The sequence below is a fragment of the Penicillium longicatenatum genome (assembly GCF_028827895.1).
Source record: "Penicillium longicatenatum strain IBT 33135 chromosome Unknown contig_7_segment0_segment0, whole genome shotgun sequence".
NCBI classification, from domain to species: domain Eukaryota; kingdom Fungi; phylum Ascomycota; class Eurotiomycetes; order Eurotiales; family Aspergillaceae; genus Penicillium; species Penicillium longicatenatum.
This window is the reverse complement of record NW_026643124.1, coordinates 789,233-812,862: the sequence shown is the minus strand read 5'-3', so window position 1 is coordinate 812,862 and position 23,630 is coordinate 789,233. Positions and strand designations below refer to the sequence as shown.

General features: G+C 48.6%; 10 protein-coding genes across 10 annotated transcripts; 4 read left to right on the top strand and 6 right to left on the bottom strand.

The window, feature by feature from the left end:
• Window positions 1-777: 777 nt before the first annotated feature.
• Window positions 778-2,404, bottom strand: N7484_010582 (COP9 signalosome subunit 1 (CsnA); the record flags this gene model as incomplete). Its single annotated transcript, XM_057120969.1, has 4 exons — window positions 778-1,773; window positions 1,823-2,103; window positions 2,154-2,198; window positions 2,278-2,404. The coding sequence occupies 4 exons, from the start codon at window positions 2,402-2,404 to the stop codon at window positions 778-780; spliced, it is 1,449 nt and encodes a 482-aa protein (XP_056966723.1).
• Window positions 2,405-3,089: 685 nt separating this feature from the next.
• Window positions 3,090-4,234, top strand: N7484_010581 (uncharacterized protein; the record flags this gene model as incomplete). Its single annotated transcript, XM_057120968.1, has 5 exons — window positions 3,090-3,183; window positions 3,238-3,666; window positions 3,720-3,817; window positions 3,873-3,944; window positions 3,992-4,234. 5 exons carry the CDS (start codon window positions 3,090-3,092, stop codon window positions 4,232-4,234), a joined length of 936 nt encoding a protein of 311 aa, XP_056966722.1.
• Window positions 4,235-4,472: 238 nt separating this feature from the next.
• On the bottom strand, window positions 4,473-5,178 carry N7484_010580 (uncharacterized protein; the record flags this gene model as incomplete). The annotated part of the gene is made up of 3 exons (XM_057120967.1): window positions 4,473-4,850; window positions 4,918-5,009; window positions 5,076-5,178. 3 exons carry the CDS (start codon window positions 5,176-5,178, stop codon window positions 4,473-4,475), a joined length of 573 nt encoding a protein of 190 aa, XP_056966721.1.
• A 1,257-nt stretch (window positions 5,179-6,435) lies between these two features.
• On the bottom strand, window positions 6,436-7,466 carry N7484_010579 (uncharacterized protein; the record flags this gene model as incomplete). Its single annotated transcript, XM_057120966.1, has 3 exons — window positions 6,436-6,459; window positions 6,528-7,281; window positions 7,324-7,466. 3 exons carry the CDS (start codon window positions 7,464-7,466, stop codon window positions 6,436-6,438), a joined length of 921 nt encoding a protein of 306 aa, XP_056966720.1.
• Window positions 7,467-7,574: 108 nt separating this feature from the next.
• Window positions 7,575-8,020, top strand: N7484_010578 (uncharacterized protein; the record flags this gene model as incomplete). Its single annotated transcript, XM_057120965.1, has 2 exons — window positions 7,575-7,717; window positions 7,924-8,020. 2 exons carry the CDS (start codon window positions 7,575-7,577, stop codon window positions 8,018-8,020), a joined length of 240 nt encoding a protein of 79 aa, XP_056966719.1.
• A 2,031-nt stretch (window positions 8,021-10,051) lies between these two features.
• Window positions 10,052-10,875, top strand: N7484_010577 (PX domain-containing protein YPT35; the record flags this gene model as incomplete). Its single annotated transcript, XM_057120964.1, has 4 exons — window positions 10,052-10,474; window positions 10,525-10,645; window positions 10,695-10,752; window positions 10,803-10,875. The coding sequence occupies 4 exons, from the start codon at window positions 10,052-10,054 to the stop codon at window positions 10,873-10,875; spliced, it is 675 nt and encodes a 224-aa protein (XP_056966718.1).
• Window positions 10,876-11,373: 498 nt separating this feature from the next.
• Window positions 11,374-12,987, bottom strand: ergS (the record flags this gene model as incomplete). Its single annotated transcript, XM_057120963.1, has 1 exon — window positions 11,374-12,987. One exon carries the CDS (start codon window positions 12,985-12,987, stop codon window positions 11,374-11,376), a length of 1,614 nt encoding a protein of 537 aa, XP_056966717.1.
• A 3,075-nt stretch (window positions 12,988-16,062) lies between these two features.
• N7484_010575 (putative phosphatidylglycerol specific phospholipase C) lies at window positions 16,063-17,505 on the top strand (the record flags this gene model as incomplete). The annotated part of the gene is made up of 2 exons (XM_057120962.1): window positions 16,063-16,644; window positions 16,699-17,505. 2 exons carry the CDS (start codon window positions 16,063-16,065, stop codon window positions 17,503-17,505), a joined length of 1,389 nt encoding a protein of 462 aa, XP_056966716.1.
• Window positions 17,506-17,883: 378 nt separating this feature from the next.
• On the bottom strand, window positions 17,884-18,811 carry N7484_010574 (O-methyltransferase; the record flags this gene model as incomplete). The annotated part of the gene is made up of 3 exons (XM_057120961.1): window positions 17,884-17,919; window positions 17,969-18,733; window positions 18,779-18,811. The coding sequence occupies 3 exons, from the start codon at window positions 18,809-18,811 to the stop codon at window positions 17,884-17,886; spliced, it is 834 nt and encodes a 277-aa protein (XP_056966715.1).
• A 435-nt stretch (window positions 18,812-19,246) lies between these two features.
• N7484_010573 (putative NRPS-like enzyme) lies at window positions 19,247-23,000 on the bottom strand (the record flags this gene model as incomplete). Its single annotated transcript, XM_057120960.1, has 2 exons — window positions 19,247-22,726; window positions 22,773-23,000. 2 exons carry the CDS (start codon window positions 22,998-23,000, stop codon window positions 19,247-19,249), a joined length of 3,708 nt encoding a protein of 1,235 aa, XP_056966714.1.
• Between the last annotated feature and the right edge of the window lie 630 nt (window positions 23,001-23,630).

Below are 23,630 nucleotides of genomic sequence, written 5' to 3'. Positions count from 1 at the left end.
AATAATCAGGTAGCGAACGAGCCTGGTGCCGTACAACGCGAGGTAATTCAGTCCAGCGAGCAAGTCTTTCTAGGACAGAATAGGCTTCAATGAGCCTGGCAGTCTGGGTAGACAGTAATCCGGATAATGCGGATCGGGGGAATGGTCGGAAATGTAGGACAGAATTGACAAAAGCCCCGACCTTGTATCCCATTACGTTGGTAGCGATCCGCCAATTTGACTTCACGAGAACCGAGAGAGTGGTTGATCCGAGAGAAATGAAATCATCTGGACTGGGGTTTGCCAGCCTGCATCGATCCGCCGTTGGCCCTAATCCAGTTCGTCCTGGCGATCGTGCCCGCATTGATCAAACTACAGATACCCTACCGGTTTGCCTCCATAGACTTCAATGTGAATAAAGAATGGGCTCCTAGAAATGACGAGACAGACAGGGGTGTAGCATGGGTGCATAAGGTGAAAGATAGTGGCGGTGTTGGATTTCTTTGTTTCCAGCCTCGACCAATCCACTCTGCTGGATCTTGCAATCCCTGCAAATAAACAGAGAACCAACGGAATTATTTTTCCAAACGAAGTGCTTAAACTAATTGGATCGAAAGAGAATAAATCATTGAGCCATTGCATTGTACTGCTGGACCGAGAGGTCCTTAGACGAACTATTGATCTATTCGGTACAATTCTCGATGTTGTGGGTATTATCTCGTTTCTCATTTACGTGACAACCTCCTATGAGCGCTGCTAGTCTTCACAGAGGTATGACCTTATCTTGAGCTATTGCATTTAACCGGAGCCAGGGTGAGGGAATCGCGGATCCTCCGAGTCGGGCCGCCAACCCCGGTCAGCAGGAGGGGGCGCCGGAACTTGTAGTCCAGCATTAACGACACCTGCCGCCAGCATGCGCCAATGAAGCTCCTCGTTGAAGGCCATCATGTTTTGCAATGCCTCAGTCTGCATCTCGGCTCGCAGGTCGTGCTGGTTTCGGACCAGTAAGCCAAGCTCAAGGTCAATACGGACATCGAGAACATCGTCCTGGATGAGCCGGATGAGCTCCTGCAAAAAGGGAGACTCAATTCCGATGCGCTGACCCACTTCATTGGGAGCAAATATGGTCGCCATAGAGTCGAGGGTGGCCTTGCTGAAAGGGACAAGGTACTGATGGATAGACTTAATGCGGATCTGAGTGTAGATGGCGGAGACGTGGGGCTGGAGATGAATATCAAGAAGGTAGTCAGGGCGATAGGCCTCTAAAATATCAATGCATGGACGGAACTTGGAGTTGCAGAAGAAAGTGATGGCACGGCGAATGTGTGGTTCAAGTTCCAGGAAAGGGCGGAAGGAGGTGTTGTCCAGCACGCGATGTTGCAATTCGGTGCGATCCATGGAGGCCAGAGCACAGAGACCGCCATAAACAGCAACATCGTTGGGGCTGATCACGTCCTGGTACGTATCACCTAGGGTGGCGGCCACTGTCAGGAAGGAGTTTGCAGCTTCAAGATATGACCCTTGGCTCATCTGAGCCAAACCCAGTGCGACCGACATTTTGGGCTGGTTCTGGGCTAGATCTTCAGGTTTGGATTGAGCATTGCGTAGTCGGTGCACGTAAGACTGCACACTAAGCCAGTCGCCTCGTTCAATCGAGACGCCGATGAGCTTGAAAAGCATAGAGCCAACGTGATTAGGAGTTGTGCAGAAGTCACGCATGCGAGAGTATGCCTTAGACGCTGCAATTAAGTCGCCGGTCTCATAGTAGTGGTTGCCTAAATCCTCATTGCCCATCTATCACGGTTAGTTAGCGATTCACCCAGCGTGAACAGTCTGTAAATACCCGAATGCTCTCTTTGATCAAATTATTCTTGTAACCACGAAGCTCATGCTCCAACCGATCCGTCTGTGATCTCACACTTTTTTGAATCTCTTGTACCCACGCGGAGTCCAGAGAAGCACCCTCTTCATCTGGAGCGACCTCAGCCAGAGCGCGAACTGCTTTTTCATACAGCGCCACATCCTTGCCAGACTTAGCTTCAGCAACCGCCTGTTTTAGTGCATCGACCGCGAGTACGGTGGAAGTAGTGCCGATGAGATATAGACGGTGGAAGCGAGTTCGTCCTGTTCGAAATTTAGTGTCTGTATTAACACCTTTCATATAGTATGCTGACCAGTGTAATTGTCAATGTATGGTTCGAGATCCAATTTAGGAGGCTCTGTAAGAATCCAGCTGTCAGTAATCACACGGAGCTCTTATCAGGCATTGCGGTCTGCCCCGCGGCAAGCTCCACGTACCATCAACTCTGATCCGAGACGCAGTTGTTTCTCCACCTGCAGCACTATTTGTGGTGATATTTGTGTCATATCCAGCTGAGGAGTTCATAGGTGCCGGGGCAAAGGCATCAGGCAGTGTAGTGTCCATAATGGTCGTGGTGTCACTGAGACACCCACAGGCCCACGCGAGTTATTGACGGTTTTGGAATACGAGGTGGGGGGTCAAAGGATCACAATCAGAGCTGAAACAGGATGATATGGAGCTTCTTCAGGAGACCGAAGGGATAAAGAAGGTTGCTGTAGGTGTTGATCGAAGAGGCTCAGCTTGATCATGTCCAGATGAAGGTGTGAGCTGTTGACCGGTTTCTGCACGGCAGTACACCACCGCCCGACACACCGTCTAAGGGGCTCCTAGTTGCCAACGTCATTCTATATGTCGGTCTAGTTTCAATTGTTGTAAGAGAGGAAAATTCAGAAAATTCAGTAATTTTGAAAATCTTAAGCATCATAATGTTATGCTCCAAAGATTGTGTCATCTCTTCTTTGCCATGCCAGTACCAAAGGTGGACACTTCAACCTCGGGAGTCCGCAGAGCCTCGGGACCGTGAGTAATCACGAAATCATCGGAGTTAGCTTTGATTCCTTGGAAGACAGTCCTACGACCTTATTTAAATCCTCTGAGCCGAAAACCGACAGCCTTGGAACTTTCGAATTATCTGATTACGAAAACTCGGCCTAGGAGAACATCAATCCGAAAAACCTATATATAAACCCCACATCTACCCCGGATTCCTGCAAACATCTTTCAATCCTGTCATTACCACTAAAGCAAGATGTCCACCCAACAACCAGTTGCTCTCATTATGGGCGCATCCCGTGGAATTGGCCGCCAGGTAGCCATTGACTTATCAAAAAATGGCTATGCAGGTGCGACCATAATCTAACCACCAGCTGAACCCTGACACTAACAATAAAACCTAGTGATGCTAGCAGCCAAAACAACCTCAGATGCTGCCAAGACTACACCCTTTCCGCCAGATCCCAACTCTCCGCAGTCAACTATCAGCACGGTAGAGCGCGAGATCTTGGAAGCAGGAGGCCGCGCCGGAGCTATTGCAGTGGATGTGCGTGATGCGGCACAAATCCAGCATGCAGTTGATGAGACCGTTCGATTGTTTGGAAAATTGGATGTCTTGGTGTATAACTCTGGGGCAATCTGGTGGTCTTCTGTGGAAAACACACCACTCAAGCGATTCCGGCTGATGCAGCAGATCAACCCAGAAGGTCTGTATGCCACTGTGCAAGCTACTTTGCCGCATTTCGAGAAGAATGGCTGGAAGGGTCGGATTGTGGTGGTTTCGCCTCCGATTTACTCCAGATTCTTCCGGGGCAAGACTGCTTATGCAATGGGTAAGTTGGATGACTCTTGTGCATGAATAGCGTTTAGCTAAAGCTCATACCAGGCAAGGTTGGGATGAGCGTCTTGGTGAAAGGCCTGGCTATGGACTTTGTCCGGCAGGACCGGACAGAGATGGCTATTACAAGCATCTGGCCAGCTTCGGTATGTTGAGATTTTGGACTGTAGTATTGAAATTGGCTCTAAGTGGCGTATACAGTCGATCGAATCAGCTGCTACTGAGCATAACAAAGGTGCTAACACATCTTACAAGAAAGATCTCAGAAAGCCAGTACGTTAGCCAAACAATTATAAAGAAAAATGACTGATCAGTTATAGGCCATTTTCTCTGATGCTATCTTGGAGATGCTCCGTGCCCCAGTCACTACTGTGAACGGGCTTCTGGATACCGATGAGGATTTCCTTCGGAAGTGCGGAGTCACTGACTTTTCAAAATACTCGGTTATACCAGGCTCTACACCACGTCGAATCATGCCAGCTGAGTTCCCAGTCTTGGAGGTCGCGGAGCAGGATGACGAAGGGCAAAGAATGGATAGCACCAAATTACGAGCAAAGATGTAGATTGAAAGTTCAATTGGACCAAATGCTATTCATGAATGCAAATCGAGAGCTTTCTCAAATCAATGCAAATATTCAATATGAAGAAACCTTCAAAACAAACGCTCAATGCAAAGGCAAATCGAAGAAATAAGCGCAGCGATTACAGCCAAGTGATCAATTTGGCCAAGACATGAAATAAAGTTATCAAAACTCCACACCCAATTAACCATATCACCCGGTCAACTTGCATAGATTTTGCTTACATCAAAGCAGCAAAACCCACAACGAAACCCCCAACCAACACACAAAGCCCATACACATGCCTCATATCCCCAGACAGCGGTCCATTCGCATCACCAGTCGCAGTGAAGGATCCAAGTACCGCCGGAGTAGTAGTATTTGCCGCAACCTTCCCAGAAGAGGTAGCTGAAGGTATGGCAGTAATATTGACTCGCACAGGGTCCTGAGCACCACAGGGGTGATCAGAGCGACAAGCGCTCTGACACATAGCGTCGGCACACTTGGCAACACACTGATTATTGGCTTCGGTACAGATAAAGTATGGCATAGTCTGGGAGTACTGCGAGGAATTCGGGGAGAGGCCGTTGCTACATTCACACACATAGGAGAGGGTATTCTAGATGGTCGAACGGTTAGAAACATAGCTTGCTCGCGGAATCGAGCTTGCAAGGTATTGAACCCACAGGAGAGCAGCTGTTGACTCGAGCCCCGGATGTGTTGGGCATTTGCAGACAGAGGATAGGACATGATGATACTTGGGCATTACACCAGGTTTCTATGATATTTGTATGTTAGAATATCTGTAGCGTCACAATCTCTGTCTCTTTAAGCTGCCACTCACCACGCTCGGACAAGATTACTGAGTCCGGATTAATCGTGGGTGTATATTGGCCACGCGCCATAGTGGCAGCCGAGGCTAGGACTACCACAAGAGTTAACAACATTGTGGAAGGATGTGAGTGAAAGCTTTGACGGAGAAGTTGAACAGAGACTGAAAGTTAGCAGAAAATTATCAACAGCGATTTTGCGCTCTCGGTCAACAGCAGATCCCGAAAACGTAAAATAAGCCGTGTGGGGGGATGGAATGAAGGGTGAATTGCCCACGACGTTCTAGAACTCACATTAGCAAATCATTGAATCAGCTCGAGGGTTTGTCCGGCTAAGAATAGGTGAAGGAAAGAGTCAGATGGCAGAGAGATGGACTTTATGGTGTACAGAAATCGCTGACTCGCAAAGAAAAGAGAGACAGGGATCTTTGGGAAGAGGGCGCAACGACAGAAATAAAGCAAGAGCCCATGAAGACAGGGTAAAACAATCAACCCCTCAAATCACGCGCCCTTGATAGAAAGGCCATCTAATGCATATCTAGGAGTCCAAGTAGCCTGCAGGTGTGTACTTCAAGGATATCCCCCTAGGCTGGAGACAAAGGTGATACTGCATTTTCTCGTCAGCTGCGGATGATCGGCACCAGAGATAGGATGTGCCTCTTAGACCTATATTTAAAGACGTATTCCCGAGGCCTGTACCCACCCGAGACATCTGTCTTCGTAGTCCTGGCCTGTGAAGGAAGCTCGAATATGAAGATCGATTGGGGAAGATGTCGGTCCGGAGATCTGTATATGCGGCCACAGCATGTGTCACGAGGGTAGGATCATCTATCTATGTGACTGATACCAAAGAACTGATAAGTCCATTTGCTGTTGGTATCAGACGCTGGTCTTACTGCAACGATCGCGAAAATAACTAGGTATGGAGTACAAGGGATGATGTCTTAGTCACGTAGCCCAAATGATCGCCGCATCGGCTTGTTTATCTGTAGCGTCCCACAAGGCTGTGACAGGGATGAAAGTAACCCTGTCTTCATGGGCTCTTGCTTTATTTCTGTCGTTGCGCCCTCTTCCCAAAGATCCCTATGTCTCTCTTTTCTTTGCGAGTCAGCAATTAGAGATACGTGGTCATCTGTGGCTTCTGTTTGATGACTTATGGAGATTGGCTATATCTTCTACTGGTCACGGTCGGGTTCTGCGACAATCGTAATTATTTTTCATGACTCTTTTCATCGAGTCGGCTGAGGCTACTGAATTTACGGGTTATGAGTTTGCATTTCAATGTCATGCAACATGCACACATTCTTCATATCTTCTTAGTCGGCTTGTATCTACTATGCTTGTGCCAAAGACATATTAACGCGCAGAGAATTTTTAAAACCACTGAAAAATCGCAATCTGCAAGACCGGTACAAGAGCATGCTTTTGCATGCTCTATGCAGTCGCTCTATGCAATCTGATCTAACCAAGCTGGCTCTGTCGGTATCCCACTGCCACCAGAGACCACATGCCTTGTGAGCTCCCTCTTCGACCTGGAACTTCAGCAAAGTCTGGTTGTAGTCATGTGCTGGAATTTGCCTCGTTTTCCAGACTTTCTCGTCTGGATCGAAAAAGCTATACACATCTTCTTTGTAAAAGATCAACGGGCATTTCGACTTCTTCCGATCATTGGAAACCACAGAAATCTTGGTATCCACATTGAATACCTCGTGACAGGTTGCACACTCGGTGTTAATAGTCAGTGTGAAGCGATCACCGAATCCACGGTATTGTCCCACATACAACGCAATATCTCGCTGAGGAGCAGAGGGACACCTATTTTCTGTCCAGGGTCGGCCGAGCCTAATTTCATGATGACTTGGTCGCAGCTCCGCTTCCCTCTTCGCCCAAGGAATAAGGTCGATGGAGGGTTTGAGGTCAAATAGTGCCTGAGTCAAAATCTGCGCCGTGAAATCACTCGCGTCGCCAAAGTCACGCCCATTCGTCATTGTGACCACCGCGCTCTGAGTCTCTGGAAACGTGAATACAGTGAAAACTGACCCGTCCATGCCACCGGTATGTCCGATCATCTGAAAAGATTCGGCAGATTTGCCTAGGTTGTATTGGAGATGGGTTTTTCCATGGTCCTTGTCCCGAGATAAAGAGTTCCCACTAAAAGCGCCAAGCATGGAAGATGGAAGCTGCCTTTGTACCCATCTCATCCCATATGTGGCTGGCTTGCTGAACTCAGGATCATCAACAGGTCGTGTCCAGTAGCCTCACCGGACTCGCTTCACCTGTTTCAAAGGACTTTTTGTCTTTTGGATATGGTCTTGTCCATTAATATTTGCGCTTTCGTCTTCTTTTCGCTCTGCATCAAGAATAGCGATGCACCAATTGAGAATATCGTTGAGACTGCTTCGCATTCCTGTAGCGGCGAGAAGGGGTGTATAATGCTCACATGGATACTCCCTGTTGTCTGCCTCGGCAAAGCAACCGTCACTCAGATTCCTGCAAGGCACCGCCACATTGTCATGTTTCTCGATTTCCGATCTGCTCTTCACTGTCCTACTCATGGAAAGCGGTTCGAGAATTCTCTCACGCACAAAATCCGCGAATCGTTGACCGCTCACTTTCTGGACAACAAGAGCAACGAGCCCTACCATGAAGTTGTTAAGTAAGACCGTTCATCCCACCCCAGGCTTTTCTTTTCGCACCCATCATTCAAACCTCCACAAAAGGTATCATTTTCGTACAGGGTCCCCAAGCCCTCTTCGCTCCGCTTAATGAATGACTTACTAACTACGCTAGCTAGTTACAATTCAAATAATCATACGTCAAAATGCTTCCCCCCACTTATATTGGTAATGCCCGCTCTTCCAGCGGTACTGGCGAGCCCATCGACGAGCGCTATCCCTGGCATCCATATAGCGGGAGCGCCGGCTATTCCGGTGGTGCTGGCGAGGGTCTCCCCAAATAGAGCAGGGAAACTATACTACGAACGTATAGGTTATTTACCCACAGCCGGTCCGTCTTCAATCACGGGTTTCCTGTACTGTTTATCAATGAATGCAGACAGAAGGGATCTTTGTCCTTTGCCTTTATAAAAATCAGTGCCTACTAGCCTCTATGCGTAGCTACAGTACCTCTGAAACTGGTATCACCACAGCCTACTACCTTTGATGGTGAGTTTACAGAGATTTTGGACCTTAGCAAACAATAGCGGCCATGTGTGTCTTCTCTGCTTTTTCTTCATTCCCCTTCATAGGCAGGGAGATTACCATTAATAACTTGCGAAACTTCAATACTTCATGAGTGGTCCAAAGCCCCTAAAGCCGTCCTGCACATCTAGCAGTGCTGAAGAATGTTTTTCCATCCGTGCTGATCTCCTTTGTTTAGCTATGATGTAATTTGAAGTACCTTTTCTTTTTTGGCCTCAACTACGTTTTAGTAAGGACGCAATGAAATTATTGACTCATAGAGAGCCCGAACTTTGTACTTGGTTTTTTTTTTTTTTTTTTTTTTTTTATGAACGAGAACAATATCAATGTTCTTAGTTCAAATCCTCTTCTTGAGACTTCATGTAATCTTTTAATTGAAAGAAGATGTTGGTTCCTTATAAGGCATCTAATGAACTTGCCATTGTATATCGCATGAATGCCTACTTCTCACCCTGGATGAATCGCCAAATTTGATATGAATTACATTGAGACAACCCTTTCTACCGACGATTTTACATATCCAGATACTTCAAGACACACGTCCATGGATAAATTTTGACTAGAAGATTCGACACAGAGTGAGCAAACGTGAGTCTTGGACGACCGGCTCGTTATGGAGTCGTCTGGTCATGATAGCGCAATAGCTAAATTGGTTTAATCTATACACGAAAACGCCAGAGTATGAAGTCTTTAAGGGAGCCTATTCTTGTGCAACTGCTCATGAACCCCCTCCTCGGTTCTCTATTCTCCCCTTTTTCCCATTGCCGCACCACGTTCCTTGCGCATAAGGCAGCTGATTATATGTACATAAATTAAGTTGTGCTCTGAACCTAATTTCCTGCTACCGTTGTTTCTACTGTTTGAATGTGCCCCGAGTTCCCTGTAAAAAGAGCACGTGTTTCGGCAAAATGGTTACAACTCTATGCCTATATCTTTCTCCATTTCTACCTTCATCAGATCTCCTACAGGACCGCTTTCGATTGTGTACTTGCTTTCCTCGTATCCATTATCTTTCCCGATGCTGCAATCTTTGAATACTCAGTCAAATCAGACTTGAGTAGAGGTTAGCGCCTGGTGGGGGTTTTGTGATAGGCTCATGTGAACAGGGCTTAAATTAAGGCAGAAGCGGAGGAGAGCAGAATTGTCGCCCCAATGACAATGGAACCAAGACTTGTGCACTATGATTTGACTTACGAGGATTACACAGTCGCAATCCTCTGCGCTCTCGATTAAGAGCGTCAGGATTGGGGTGATAAGCTGGCTGAAAGCTGCTCAATCTTGGTAGCTAAGCTTGAGCAAAATACCCTCAAAGACCATATAGTTATGAAAATATTAGCGATTTTTGAAGTTAAACGCCATCTATATCAACTCTGTAACTAGCTAGCTATCATATGATGACAACACATACATTCCCCAAAACTTGATCCGGAATGTAGCTTACATAACCTCCCCGCAGACCTCAACGCCAACCTCCTCGATAGACTTTCACCCGGAGAAACGCAAACACTCCTGCCCGTTTGGACTCGGCCCGTTCCAAGGTCAGTGCATCTCGTACCTACCCGCCATAACCCACCACCGCTTGATCTCGCCCACCTTACCTAAACCCATCACACCCTGAACCCCGATAACCCTTTAGCGTTTACCCCCTTACTCTCCCCGCATGGGGGGGTCCGACCGCTATCTACACCCCACACGTGCTACAATGAGACCAAACGTAAACATACAATTTCACTGACAAAACACTGGAATGTAGCAGCATACCTACCACGCGGCGCGCGGACATCTAATGGATGGAGTTAGCTCCTGAGGAGGCCGGCCTGGCGCACTCCCGCCCTTCTCCGCACGTCGATGATATCACGCCCGATACCGCGGAAGAACATATCTCCAATTCCAACCCCACGGCAAAGGAAGCGACAGATGGTCAACCAGATGACACGAGGTCTCTGTCGCAGACATCAGGACACTCAAGACCTGTGTCCAGTATAGTCCCTCCATACTGGCAACGGCACGAGCGCAATGCCTCCCGCGCTTCACAGAGCTCACTGGCTCAGTCGGCGATGATCACGTTGGAGGATCATACGGCTGATCCGGAGTCTGAGACTAGTAGGGGTCTATGGGCGCAGAGTGTCTTGATTGAGGATCATGTTGTTGTAGAGGGGAAGACGGGGGTAGGGGCGTATGTGGTGTGGAATTGTAGGATACAGACATTGGATGTGAGTTAGACGAATGGAGGCGCGTGATCAGTACTGATTAATTCTGACAGGGAGGTCCAATGGTTGTTCGTATGAGGTATTCTGAGTTTGATGATCTGCGACAACGACTTGTTTCTTCTTTCCCGCATGCTAAGAATGCTCTTCCTGCTCTTCCTCCGAAGAGTGTATTCTGTATGTCTAATGAATGGTCCCCCTAGGGGATTTTTGCTAACGATGGCAGACAAATTTCGGCCTAAGTTTCTAGAACAACGGCGAGTTGGCCTTGAATATTTTCTCAAGTAAGCCCTGCAAGCATTCCTTTGTCTTAATCCTCACTAACACCTTCTAGTTGTGTACTTTTGAATCCCGAGTTCTCGAGCTCACCTGTCGTCAAAGATTTTCTCTTTGGTCGACTTTCTTAGTTCCTTAATCTTTCGGGCCACGAGCAAATCTGCGTGTAGTATATCATGATTTAGAGCGCACTGTCTTTACATTGGAGTTTGGAGCTAGAGACTCTTTGCATAGGAGCATTGCGAGTTTAAATATGAAAATTTTCAATCCCGCTTTCTCCAAGTTCTAGCTTAAGTAGATGGAACATGCCAGGGAGGTTGATATGGCAAACATCAAGACATAATTGTTTTGGCCTTGCGAGTCGGACTGAAGAGACAAGAGAAGCTTGATTAGTTGGAGTGTGAAAATGCGATCTGGCAAAAGAAAAATAAGAGATAATGAACGCTGGGTCTGGACGCCTGAAACCTTGGACCCAATCCCACAAAACAATGACATCCGCGATATTATACAACAATTCATTAACCAATATGATACAGCAATAGTAGAGCCACAGGAGGGGGCTCTGTGACTCGGGAAAACTTCCGAGATAACTTTGACAGACAGTGGCTTATATGTTGAACGGGACAGGGTCACCCATTCATAGCTACAGAAGGCTGCTGATCAACGGCATCAGCCGGAACCTCCGAGGAAGACGATGGCTTTTTTGATTTTGATTTGCGATCAGCGAACATGGTCCGCAGATCAGTCCAAATCATCTTCCGCATACTAATATTAGCCATGTGCATCATTGCGAGCAGATGTCTTGGCCCTGGCACACCATCCGGGAAAACGAGATACAACGCCGAATCCTGCGTGGGATCAGGTCGAAACTTGTCATGATACGCCTTCTTGCCATGGATTGGAAGACGCATAAACGTGTGGCTGTACAAGTCACGGGTCAGACTAGCAAGTGGGCTTCGCATGCCCCGTACATCGTCAGGTACCAAGGTCCGAGCAGGCTCAAAGCCAAAGCCCAGATAAGAAACATCGGCGCGATTAAGAAGAGCCATAGCGGCCATGATGAGCAAATCACTGATTCCTTTCGGACTGCTAGGAGCAGCAATGCACGGGTCGATATGGTAGCCACTGCAGCCCAGACGTCGCAGGGCCGCAAACCCGTTAACCCGGCCATCCGAGCCGCGGCTATATACGAATGTCATAAGATTAGGCAGCGCAAATGGGTCGTATACCGTGATGAAAGCCTGCGGGCCGGTGGAGTCGTTGCGCTCAGCGCGCCACGCATCATAGATGGCGACAAGATCTGATTGGAGCTGGGCATCTGTGCCATGGATCGCTGGAACATACAGGCCCAGCGTCACGCCCGCTTTTTGCGAGTTGAGCAACTGTCGATTCTGTACCGCTATCCGTTTCCCACTTCTTTCGAGAAGTACATCATTGGTCTGAGGATTCAATACACGCTCAGTGCCGAAGCGGATGGTGGTCCATTTTTCTGGTTGGGTTTCGACATAATCTCGAACGAAAGATTCACTTGCTCCCATGAAAGCTATTCCCCAACGACGGCGGGCTCGATACTCTGCGAACTCGTTCAACAGATCCCGAATGACGACTGGGTCTGGGTCGCAAAGAGGGTCTCCACCGATAATCACCACCCGGTTTTGAACCTTGAATGACAATGCTGCTGTCCGCGCTTTGTTCACGAAGAACCGGTAGCTGTGATCCAGCATACCCATGTGTGCAACCCGACCGTATTGTGCTGTCAGCCGCTGGATGGCAGTGATCGTGGAAAAGTCTTCTAAGCAGAATACATCGCCTTGTTCGCGACTCTTGCTGGCGAGGGGCAAGTCGTGGTCTGATTCAGAATGTCCGATCACAGCAGAACATGCAGAAGGTGAGATATCAGAAGCATGATCATGCGTATCACGTTCGTCCAGACTTGTTGGAGGTGTACTTTGGACGTGGCTTTCGACTGCCGTCAATGCGCGGCTGCTGCTGACAGAACTGGCGTCAGAAATTGGTGCTGCATGGAGGCTGGTGCGCAAATGGTCGACAACCGATACATTGGGGGCCTCCAAAGGATCGTCGAGGTTGGGGATATAGAACTGGCCGACCAATGCGTCACCCAGCTCATCAAGAAGGACCGATTTCTTGGCCTTTGTACCACTATCCAGGCTCTTGGTTTTGCGAACGCGTTTCGTTCGTTTCTTTTTCGCGGGGATTGAGGATATGGGAGCAGCGGATTGCATGGAATCAGGCGTGGTGATAATGATGGGGGATACAGGCCTGTCAGGGAATGAAGAATGTGAAAGCATCATATCAATGACAAGGATGCGATAGTGAAGGGGAAGAGGAAAAAAGGGACAGACTTGATCGAAGGGAAAAAAAATTAGAATTGCATAAGGCAAAGCACGAAGACGTAAAGTTGGCAAGCACAACCTGGGAGATTGACACGGCATGACACCTCGAAATTTCCATACGTTTGCCTGTCCTACAGTACGGGCTTTTTAGACCCAAACCCCGTCACTTGGGTTCCATGGAGTTAGGCAGACCTACGATCTGCTTACGGTATTCTAATTTCTCTTGTAACCATCCGCCGGACCCAATGAAGCTTCGGCGAAATAAACGAACCACCCATTCACGGTACGTGTAGAGAAATTGACTCTACAGAAAACCCTGACCACAGGGCTGAAGTGGGGCCAAGGAAACAAGGCGAAGGCAGCTAGCATTCTTGCAGAAAGCAGGGCCCGAGTGAAATATCCCGCATGCCCCCATTACAAAATGATACCTCATGTAATACAAGGGCGATCGGTACAACACCAACCAAAATGCTGGTGCCTGAGATAGGCGAGGCAAAACTGACGGCACCGGTACGCCTAGATTGTGATTAACGTTTAGGTCAAGCATCAAAGTGGGGGCCTTGGCACTTTTCAGGGGTCCGACCTTCCGCGGTCAAGAGCTCTGCAGTCAATTATAGCGCTGTGGCTGACCGGTGATATCCGCCGTGGCCTCGGATGGTCCGATCCTTACACTAGTGACGGGTACACGGGAAGACGATCTTGACTTTTTGTTGCTGCCTAGTAAATTGTATCCGTCGTATATGATCGGGTTCCTCGGACTCCGAGGTCCACCTGGTTATGTTCCTGAGCTGCTCTTACGATGGTTGACACGAACGACCATGCCCGTTAAGATATTCTACCTTAAGCATACGCCGAGTTGCACGCAGTATTGAAATGCTCATCTATGCTAGCCTTACCGCGACATGAACTAATGTAGTCTTTGACCAGATGGACTACTGGTATTGATTTTACATACCCGAGGCAATGAAGCTTGGGCATCATGTATCTAAATGGCTGCCTATCACTAGCAATTCGTGACATTCAAGTGGGTCTTCCAATAGCAAGTCCGCAGCACGCCTAGCCACTCTAGTTCGAACGGGCTCCTAGTCATGATTTGCGAACCTAAATTCAGGTTCTTTTTATAGATATTGTTCTCATCTTGGAAGAACAGATACTGGGAATTTATATGCTCTCTTCAAACTCACTTCGAGAGAATGCTTGTGCTTTGTCACAACAGCCAAATCCGAACGCGCAATGTAAGGATCATCCAGCACTGGCATGGGGCGTATTGATGGGGATTAGTCAGATACATGGTTAACAATGTATAATCCCATGGGCAAGAGCTTGAAGCATACTTGTGTCACCTCAACCACCATATTTCTCATACCCGTTCCTATCACAATCATCGCTTCACATTTGCAATTTCTTGCCCGGGTACGGGACTAGGTGGCAGGCGAGATAATCTCTTAGGGTCGACCTTTGGTACGGTTAGCCTCGGAACAGCAGCAAGGTGTCACAGTTGGAGTTCACATATTCTCAGAGCCTTTCAGATTTTCTGCGGCTTTGCTCATACATTCAGCAGCCCTCCGCAGATCCTGGGTGGCCAAGGTGTCGGGCTGGACAGACGTGGTATTAGCGGGGTGTAATCCGGAATGCCCATAACAAGTTGGTAGATGATCCATCGGAATGTTGCAAATAACTGACAGATCAGCGATGCTTCTGTGGATGTCTTGCAGCCAGGCCTATCTCAGAAATACGAGAATGACGGCGCAGACCAACCCCAGAATGGATTAATCAGTAATTTCTCAGGGTCAACATCCCAGTAGCGACAAATCACCCAAACGACGAAACTGAGGCCACATATAAGAAATAGTCCATCCATGGTGGTGGTGGTGGTAGTTGTTGTTGGAGTTGTTGGAAATCCTGGGTGGTTAGGCGTAAATGCACTTTCTGTTCTTTCTATACGTATAAGTCGCAGCTTTAGAAACTACCCATGAACGTTGCATTTCAGACACCTCATATCCATGTGTTTCATTTGTTCTCTATATTGCGCAATCTCGACTCATTGAAGTCTACACGTTAAAGCAGGACCTCCAGCACATAAGTCGAGTATATCCAGTATCTATGTCCACCTTGACTCGCAAATCGACCTCACTTGCTGTTTCTTTAGGGAATAATTTGATAGGCCAGAGGAGTTGAATTCGCATTCGCCAATGAAGAGCAAGAAGAACAAACTTAGAACCTTTGGAACGTCCTTGTTCATAATACTTAATACAATACCCCAATGCGATTAGTGACTCCGCACATTTCGCGACCGGAGACTGTCTAGAAGAGCGCGATTCCCACCTTGGAAGGTGCCTCACATTTAGCTACGGCACTAAGCACCGAGATCCGGAATTTTGGAAGGCGACGTACCTGCATCGGTTATCTAGGAGACTCGATGAGGAAATAATCAGCAACGTAGATTAGAAGTCAGCACGCGGTAGAAGCATGGGCACAACCACCACACTGATTGGCTGATTAAGCTTCGGGCCAAGCCCGCGTTGAGAAGCCGTGGCAACCGTGATTGGCCGATTCTACAGTTGGGCTCCACAAACCGCCAGGGACATTCATACTAAGCTCCGCCATCTTCAACCGACGAATCTGCGCATTGCTAATTCAACACTTCATAAAGTCGTGCCGCATCCCGGATGCCATAAGCGACCGAGCATTCCCCACTGCCCGGTTTTTCTTAGCGGGGCTGAAGTACTTTCCACAACCTATAATCGTCGATCGCTGAGACATGTGAAGACATTCTCCATCTGTCATTTGCCTTGGGAAATGCACGAGCTAACGAGATCTCGACTGGTCGCCCGGATAAACGCGACTGGTGCCATGCGGGCTTTGCCCGGCACAAAGGTATAAAATGCGATCGATTCGTCAACAAAGGAAATGATTCTCGTACTTCAGTCCAGTTCCTTCGCTACCTTGCAGGTCCATCTTATCATGAAGGCTAACACTGTCGTCCCTCTTCTCAGCCTTTCGGGTGCTGCCCTTGGTGCTGCTGTCACCCCTCGGAGCGCCCAGGAGCCCTGGGGATACAAGTCCGGCTCCAAGGAGTCCATTGCCAACTTGAAAGACAAGATTGAGAATGTTGTTTGGATCCTGCTGGAGAACCGCGGATTCGACAACATCCTCGGTGGTATCCACAAGAATGGCCTGGACAACGTTGTCAACAACGGTCCTTTCTGGAATCCCCAGCTGGTCAATGAGACCAACAGCAAGAAGTGGTACAGCCAGTACAAGGACTACGACTCCGTTGCCCACGATCCTGACCACTCCGTGACTGGTGTCAACTTCGAGATGTACGGCACCTTCACTCCCGACAACGAGGCCATTGCCAATGGCACCTTGAAGCCTAACCTGAAGGGCTTCGTCGAGCGTCAGATGGCTGAGTACCCGGCTATCTCCGCTCTGCGCGCCACTGAGGAGGTCATGGGATACTACTCCGAGAGTGAGGTCCCCACCCTTGTGGACCTGGTTGATGAGTTCACCACCTTCAACTACTGGCACTCGTGTGTGCCCGGTGTAAGTTCTTTCCAAAGCCTCGCTCAATTTCGTGAATACTGACCGGCCGTTCAGCCCACCAACCCCAACCGTCTCTGTGCCGTTTCCGGTACCGCCGATGGTCATGGTAAGAACGACGACAGCTTCCTTGTCTCTGGTGTTGATACCAGCAGCATCTTCGAGGTGGCCACCGACAAGGGTATCTCGTGGCGCAACTACGACGGCACCAACGGTGCCTTCCTGCCCGACTCCATGTTCTTCAACTGGACCGCCAAGCACGCCGAGAGCAACGTCGTGCCCCTGGAGAACTTCTACCAGGATGCTTACCTGGGTCTGCTTCCCCAGCTCTCTTACATCAACCCCTCCTGCTGTGGCCTGAACACCAACTCCATGCACCCCTCCGGCAACGTCTCGTTCGGTCAGGTTCTGGTTAAGCAGATTTACGATGCCGTCCGCACCGGTCCCCAGTGGGACAAGACCCTCATCCTGCTCACCTTTGACGAGACGGGTGGATTCTTCGACCACGTCGCTCCCCCTCTTGCTGTTCGCCCCGACAACAAGACTTACACCGAGACTGCCGCCAATGGCGAGAGCTACACCCTCAACTTCGACCGCCTTGGTGGACGTATGCCCACCTGGTTGATCTCTCCCTACGCTCCCAAGGGCCACGTTGAGAACTACGGTACCAACCCCGTTACTGGCAAGTCTGAGTCTTACAGTGCTACCTCCGTCCTGAAGACTCTTGGATACCTGTGGGATCTTGAGGATTTCACTCCTCGTGTTGCTCACTCGCCTGCCTTTGACCACTTGATTGGTCCCAAGGCTCGTTCCTCTGCTCCGGCCACTCTGGCCAACCCCCACACCTTTGCCGATGCTGTCTAAGCTAGGCAGTATACTTCATGTGGGAGAGATGACTAGATGAAAATATGAGTAGATAATTTGTTTATATGATGTCAGATGATGTACGTTATTTGATGAAAATAATTGTGCTTAATGCAAATAATGAATATTTTATACACATTTGAATGGCGCTATTCCAAAAATAGGACTACAGTGTTATGAATTACGCTACTTGGAGAAAAGCATAAAGTCTCAGATTTTCGACTAGTTGTTGCTATTTAGACCAATCAGCACCAGTCTCTCATTTCATAGATCTTTGAAACATTCGCATAAAGGTGGGGCCAAGCTCTACCGTCATTGAAAGTAAAGACAGCCAAAAAACTATCATAGCATCACCGAGTATCGAAGAAGATGCACTTCCTAGTTGCTAAGCACCTTTGTAATCGCGACACCATCCTGTTCAAGCAATCAGCATTGTATCAGCCCAAAGCACAGTCTAACATACCATCCGTCCACTATGACCCTCAAACGGGTGAATCTTCGTCTCATAAATGTAAGTCGGAACGCCCTCCACATTCCCCAAATCAACGCCCATACCCTTGACCCCCTTCTCCTTGATCAGCATAGCCAAATTCAACGACTCGAAGTCATCCGAGAGCTCATGTGCCTTCAAGATCTCCTCTTTTGCGGCAGCAGTAGCCTTGAGCCAATCAACATAATCAACTCCCCGTCCAGCTTCAGGCGAAATATTATCCGCAACAAGCAAAGACGCCCTATTCAGTAGACCCAGTCTCTCAACAAACCACAGATCATACCGGTACCGATCTTCCCAATGATCAAAGAATAAAAGCTCAATCTTCTCAATAGCACCCTCTTGGACAAGCTGTGCAAGTGCTTCGTGACTAGGCGCCACGATCACAGTAACGATATCCTGCAGCCCAGCAAGCTCGATAAGCATCTTCGCGACAGACGCATTGATAGGGTTGATTTCTAGCGAATAGTATTTCTTGCCTCCTGCCCGACGAAGTGTGTCGCCGAATTTGATGGCAGAGTAACCCACATACCCACCCATTTCGATCATGGTAGATGGTCTTCTTTCTTCAATTACCTTGTCAATGACAGCCCCCTTCTTTGGACCAACATTGATGAGGCGATTCTCTTCGGTGTTGAACTTGTCAATTGCATCTAGTACTTTGGAGGGATTGTTTGCGAGTTCGTGGAAGTTGGGGAGAGCCCAGATGTAGGTGAGGAGGTCGGGCTCGCGGCCTGTCTATCTAGGATTAGGATGTTGTCATAGTTAGTGTCGGCTACTTACTTCAATACGGGGACGGGGCTCAATGGAGGCCATGTTGAGTTGGTAATGAATTGAGTTTCAAAGCTGGTAGACAACTGTTGGAACTGATAATGTTGGGTTGATCTTGATTCTCGACCCATATATACATCCCTGCCTCGGAGATGAGATACTTGATCTCGGCGATAAAGTCCGGGCCCGATCAATTTGGGTTATGAGCGCCGAGCTTGTGGAACCGGAGACAGGGATCCCGTGACTGTTAAGGCCGATGTAAACATTAGGCAACTCACTGATGCGATTGTCCAATTATTCTACCTGTAGAATGCAAGGGCCATTATAAACCGAGTTGCATTCATACTTGGTCTTGTGCCATCCAGCACCCATTAAATCCCTCACTCAAGAAATCGTAGCATGAGCGGATTGGTCCTCGGAAGCTGGATCGATGATAATAACAATTTCAAGTATATCTAAGTAGAAGGCGATAAGAAAACTTCATGATTCCAGGACATCCTGCACGGTCCGCACCACACTCTCCACCATCTTCTCCCTACCCACACCAGAATCAAGTACAAGCACATCCCCTTCATCACAAGGCATCTCCAACAACTCAACCTGCGAATCAACCATAGCAGATTTCATATAATGCCCCTCCACCTCACGCACAAGCACGCGATCCTTAAGCACAGACCTATCCCCAACATGGAGCATCACAAAGGTAATCGTAACAGGGAAATCCAACAACTGCGACAACCGCCTCAACTCATCCCTGTAAACAGTGCGTAAAGCCGAGCAAGTCACTACAATCGCAGGTGCAGATGTACCGAGCAAACGATCCATAACCGCGCCCCGTATATGCGCCAACCAATCCCAGCGATCAGAATCTTCCAGCGGGATATCCCTGTCCATTTTCAGGCGGGCTAGAGGCGAGTGGAGGGTATCACCTTCGATGGATGGAATGAGGAGTTTCTGTGACAGGGCTGTCGCAGCGGTTGTCTTGCCGCAACCCGCTGGGCCAATTAGGAAGATTATATCCCGTGGCTCGACTGGAGAAGCGAAAGCCCATGCTTGAATGAAGTATTGGAGGAAACGAGAGACGAGGGTCTTGTTCAGACTACTTGCGGTAGACAAAGATGGGGATGATGATTGTGCGTTCTTGGTATCGTATAGCAGAACACGATTTGGTGCATTGGTGTCGTACTTCGAGGCGAAGAATTCGAGGAGCCGGATAGGTGGGTTGTATTCTGGGTCTTGGTTCGATTCCCGGAGACGCTGCAGCCATTTCTTGGGTGGGAGCTCTTCGAATTCTAGTCCTGCCTCTCGGAGTAATGGCAGAAGCTGTGTAGACCAGTGGCTCAGGTTGGGATTGGTAACGTTGAGAACGTTTGCTGCATCGGGGCTTAGGCTGAGATCGATGATGCTGGAAGCCATGGTATCGACCGGTGTCCAAGATAGCACATCATCTAGCTTCGGTAGCGCCTTGATGGTTTTTGCCGTCTGGAGAATCATTGGGATGGCTTCAGTAGTATTCCAGATACCGTGCACTGTATCGGCGACAATCTGGCCTGCGCGCAGGACACGTGCTGTCATGCCAGTCTGTGCCGCAGCTCTGGTGACGATATGCTCCGTGACAAGCTTCGACTGGGCATATCCCATACCTTGAGCATAGCTCAAGGATTCAGGTAGCGCTTCTGGAGCCCAATTACCTGGAGTACGAGCGATAGTACTGACGGACGAACAGAATGCAAAAGAGGCAGGCCGGGGTCCTTCGGCATTCAGGCACAGATCCAGAAGGTTGCGAGTAGCTGCAATACAGCTTTGTTCAAAGCTCTCCAAAGCCCAATTGAAATTGACAGACCAAGCACAGTGAATAACCACTGTCACTGATCGCTTGATCTGGGAATATGTTTCCCCCTCAAGACCGAAATTGTCCGAGTTGGATAGGTCTGCGGGCAAAGCAATAATCTTTCTCTCAGCAGTAGGGGGCAGACTGAATGACAATCCACGAGTGCGTAGACTTTGGGACACGCGCTTCCGAGCAGCGACAGAAGATTTGGCACGAACTAGACAGTATACCTTGCGGACACTCTGGGATTGGGCCAGCTGGGCTGCAATATGTGCACCCAGTGATCCAGTAGCTCCGGTGAGCACGATATACTCCCCGTCAATATCACGCGGAACAGGTGTGTGAATCTTAAAGTTGGAGCTGTATTTATCAATCAAAGCTCGCATTCTGCTTTCCACGGGCACTTGCTCTTTTCGTTCTTGACCCAAACGCAAATTTTGGATTGCTTCAGACATCGCCCGTATCGACGGGTTCTCGAAGACAAAGTTCTGTCCCAACTTATGACCGCCAAGATCAAGGTTTTTCAAGATGGCACCTCGGAGTCGGATAGACTGAAGACTGTCCACACCCAGACTGAAAACATCAGTGGCCTCCTCCAAGGTGGAAGTAGCAATCGATGGGGCGATGTCTAGAAGTGTGTTTCGGAGGAAGCTGATAAGCTCTTGACCTTCCAAAATTAAGCTACCCTCCATATCTGGGGCATAGTAGGTTTCATTGATTTTTTCCGCAAACTGCTGGTAAAATGCAGATCGAATGACAGTCCCTTTGTCCGTTTTGCGATACTCAGTGTCTCTCGGGAGAACATGAATCATATCTCGAGAAATGTATGCATACGCAGGAGACTCCGCATTGCATTTTTCGATCTCCGGGAAAATAGCATCAATCAATTCAGCATTTGTCGTGAAGGCAGTCTTCTCAGATGGAATGATGAACAGACCCAGGCGAGGCTTAGCACTCCCAAACGCGATTGCTTCGGCAACATTGTGGTTCTTTCGAGCAACACCTTCGATCGTCAACGGATTGGCCTTTTCGCCATTCTCAAGAACCAAGGTATCATCCAAGCGGGCATAGTACCGCCAAGCATTAGGCGTCGTTGGGTGTTTCTCGAAAAGATCCTTAGTCGCATAAGAATTATCCGGCCGGTTACTGGCCACCTTTGATGGCCAACCTTCCAAGACACAGAGCTCATAGACTCCAGCCATATCCTCCTGCTCCTCCCATCGTAGGTACGGCAGTAAAGATGGTCCCGGGCGAACATAATCCCAGTCCAGGTCGGACCTCTCACGGAAAGAAGTCATCAGTTGGCCAGTCTCGGTGGTTCCATAGTGGGAGATAAGACGGACACCATTCTGCACCAACAGGTCGCCGATTGGCTTCGGGCAGGACGAACCACCGAACATGACAAGCTCAAGTGGTGCCATGCATTTCAAGCCCTCCTCCGACTCCGACAAGAGCTTCAGGGCATATGGTACCGCGTAGAGAACCTGAATATCGGGGTGCTCCTTCAATGTCGTAAGAAGTGATGTGGCAGTGAGCGGTAGACTCGCGTTATACATGTAGATCAATTTCTGGGAATGAATTGCACGGAAAAGACAGCTGATACCATGAGCATGAAAGAGAGGCAGGGTAATGAATCCCTTGAGCCCGAAGTTATTGGCATAGTTCTTCAAGGCCCCGGCATGTGTTTGGTAGATTGGCTTCGGAAGTCCAGTCGATCCGCTGGAATGGATAACCCAGGTGATGTGCTTGTTTTCGGTTGGACCATGTAGGTTAGCGACTGGTAGGCTAGCAGAGGCTGCGATTGTGGCTGGGTCCAAGGGAGATATAACTGGGACCTGAGTAGCGCCTGTGCGCCTGGAAACATTCTCTCCCATGGTCTGGAAACTTGGATATATGATGATGAAGGTTGATTTCGTGGTATCGACCAGGCTGACGTAGGCATCTTCGGCAATGCGCGTTGAAAGAAGAAGAACAGTGTGTCCCAGGCGCGAGATCGCAAGCAGGGTAATCAGGTATTCAAAGTCAGACGGACCTAGTAAACCAACTACTTGGACTGGGTCGCTTGATGAAAGTCGCTGAGGAATTTCTTTAGAGTAATCTACCGCAGCTGCCTCAACCAGTTGGTTTAACTGCTGAGTGTTAGTTTGATTCACGGTAGTTGTGATTGACACATACCTCATGTGGCGTGTAATAAATATAGTTGGTCGCAGATGAAGGATATGCGACTATGGGCTCATTTGCAGTCTCGCCTGCCGCCCTATCACGCAAAAGACCATCGATTGTATAGATGTCATTTGTTTGAACAGGCGCGGTTGTGGTTGTGCAGATTGCCGAACCAGGCATAGGTGAAGGCGATGTGGTTGGTAATGGCAACATGGCCGGGGAGAGGACCGAGGTAGCCATGGTAATAGAATGCTTGCAACTTTGTAAAAGCAACAAGATGGACTACGAATTGACCTTTTTACTTGAGGTCCTGAGATAGTAATAAATGCTCGTCTTGTTGCTTCATGGATCTGCATTATCCACGAACGCTCCGGACCCGCTAGTGGTGCATCAAATCCGACATGAATGTCTGGTAGCAAAGCATTGACATCAGCTAATAGATCTGCATTCAACCCCGCATAGGATAATTTTCCGTGTTCTCTTAACCGTTGACGGTGCGCCAAGGAGTATGGATCAAAAAGACATATCCGCGCTTCGTTTTTTTCCGCCAACTAGCCCCACATAACACGGAGATGCGGCGGAAATGTGCACATAATGTCAAACACACATCTGAGCTGGAATGCATCTCTGTTAAAGGGGTTTTTCTTGTAAGGGTGATGTCACAACATTGAAGATTGAATTTTTACTAATGATAGGGCTTCAGACCTCATGAAGAGAGGCCGAGCCTCCAGAAGCCTTTGTGTTCTGTAAAACCAATTTAGTCCAAACCGCGAAATAAGGAGATGTGTAGTCCAGTAAAAATAAGTCTAGTCTCTGCATAACTGGTCTTTCATTTAGCCTTGAAATTGAACTTGCAATCTAAGAGATTTT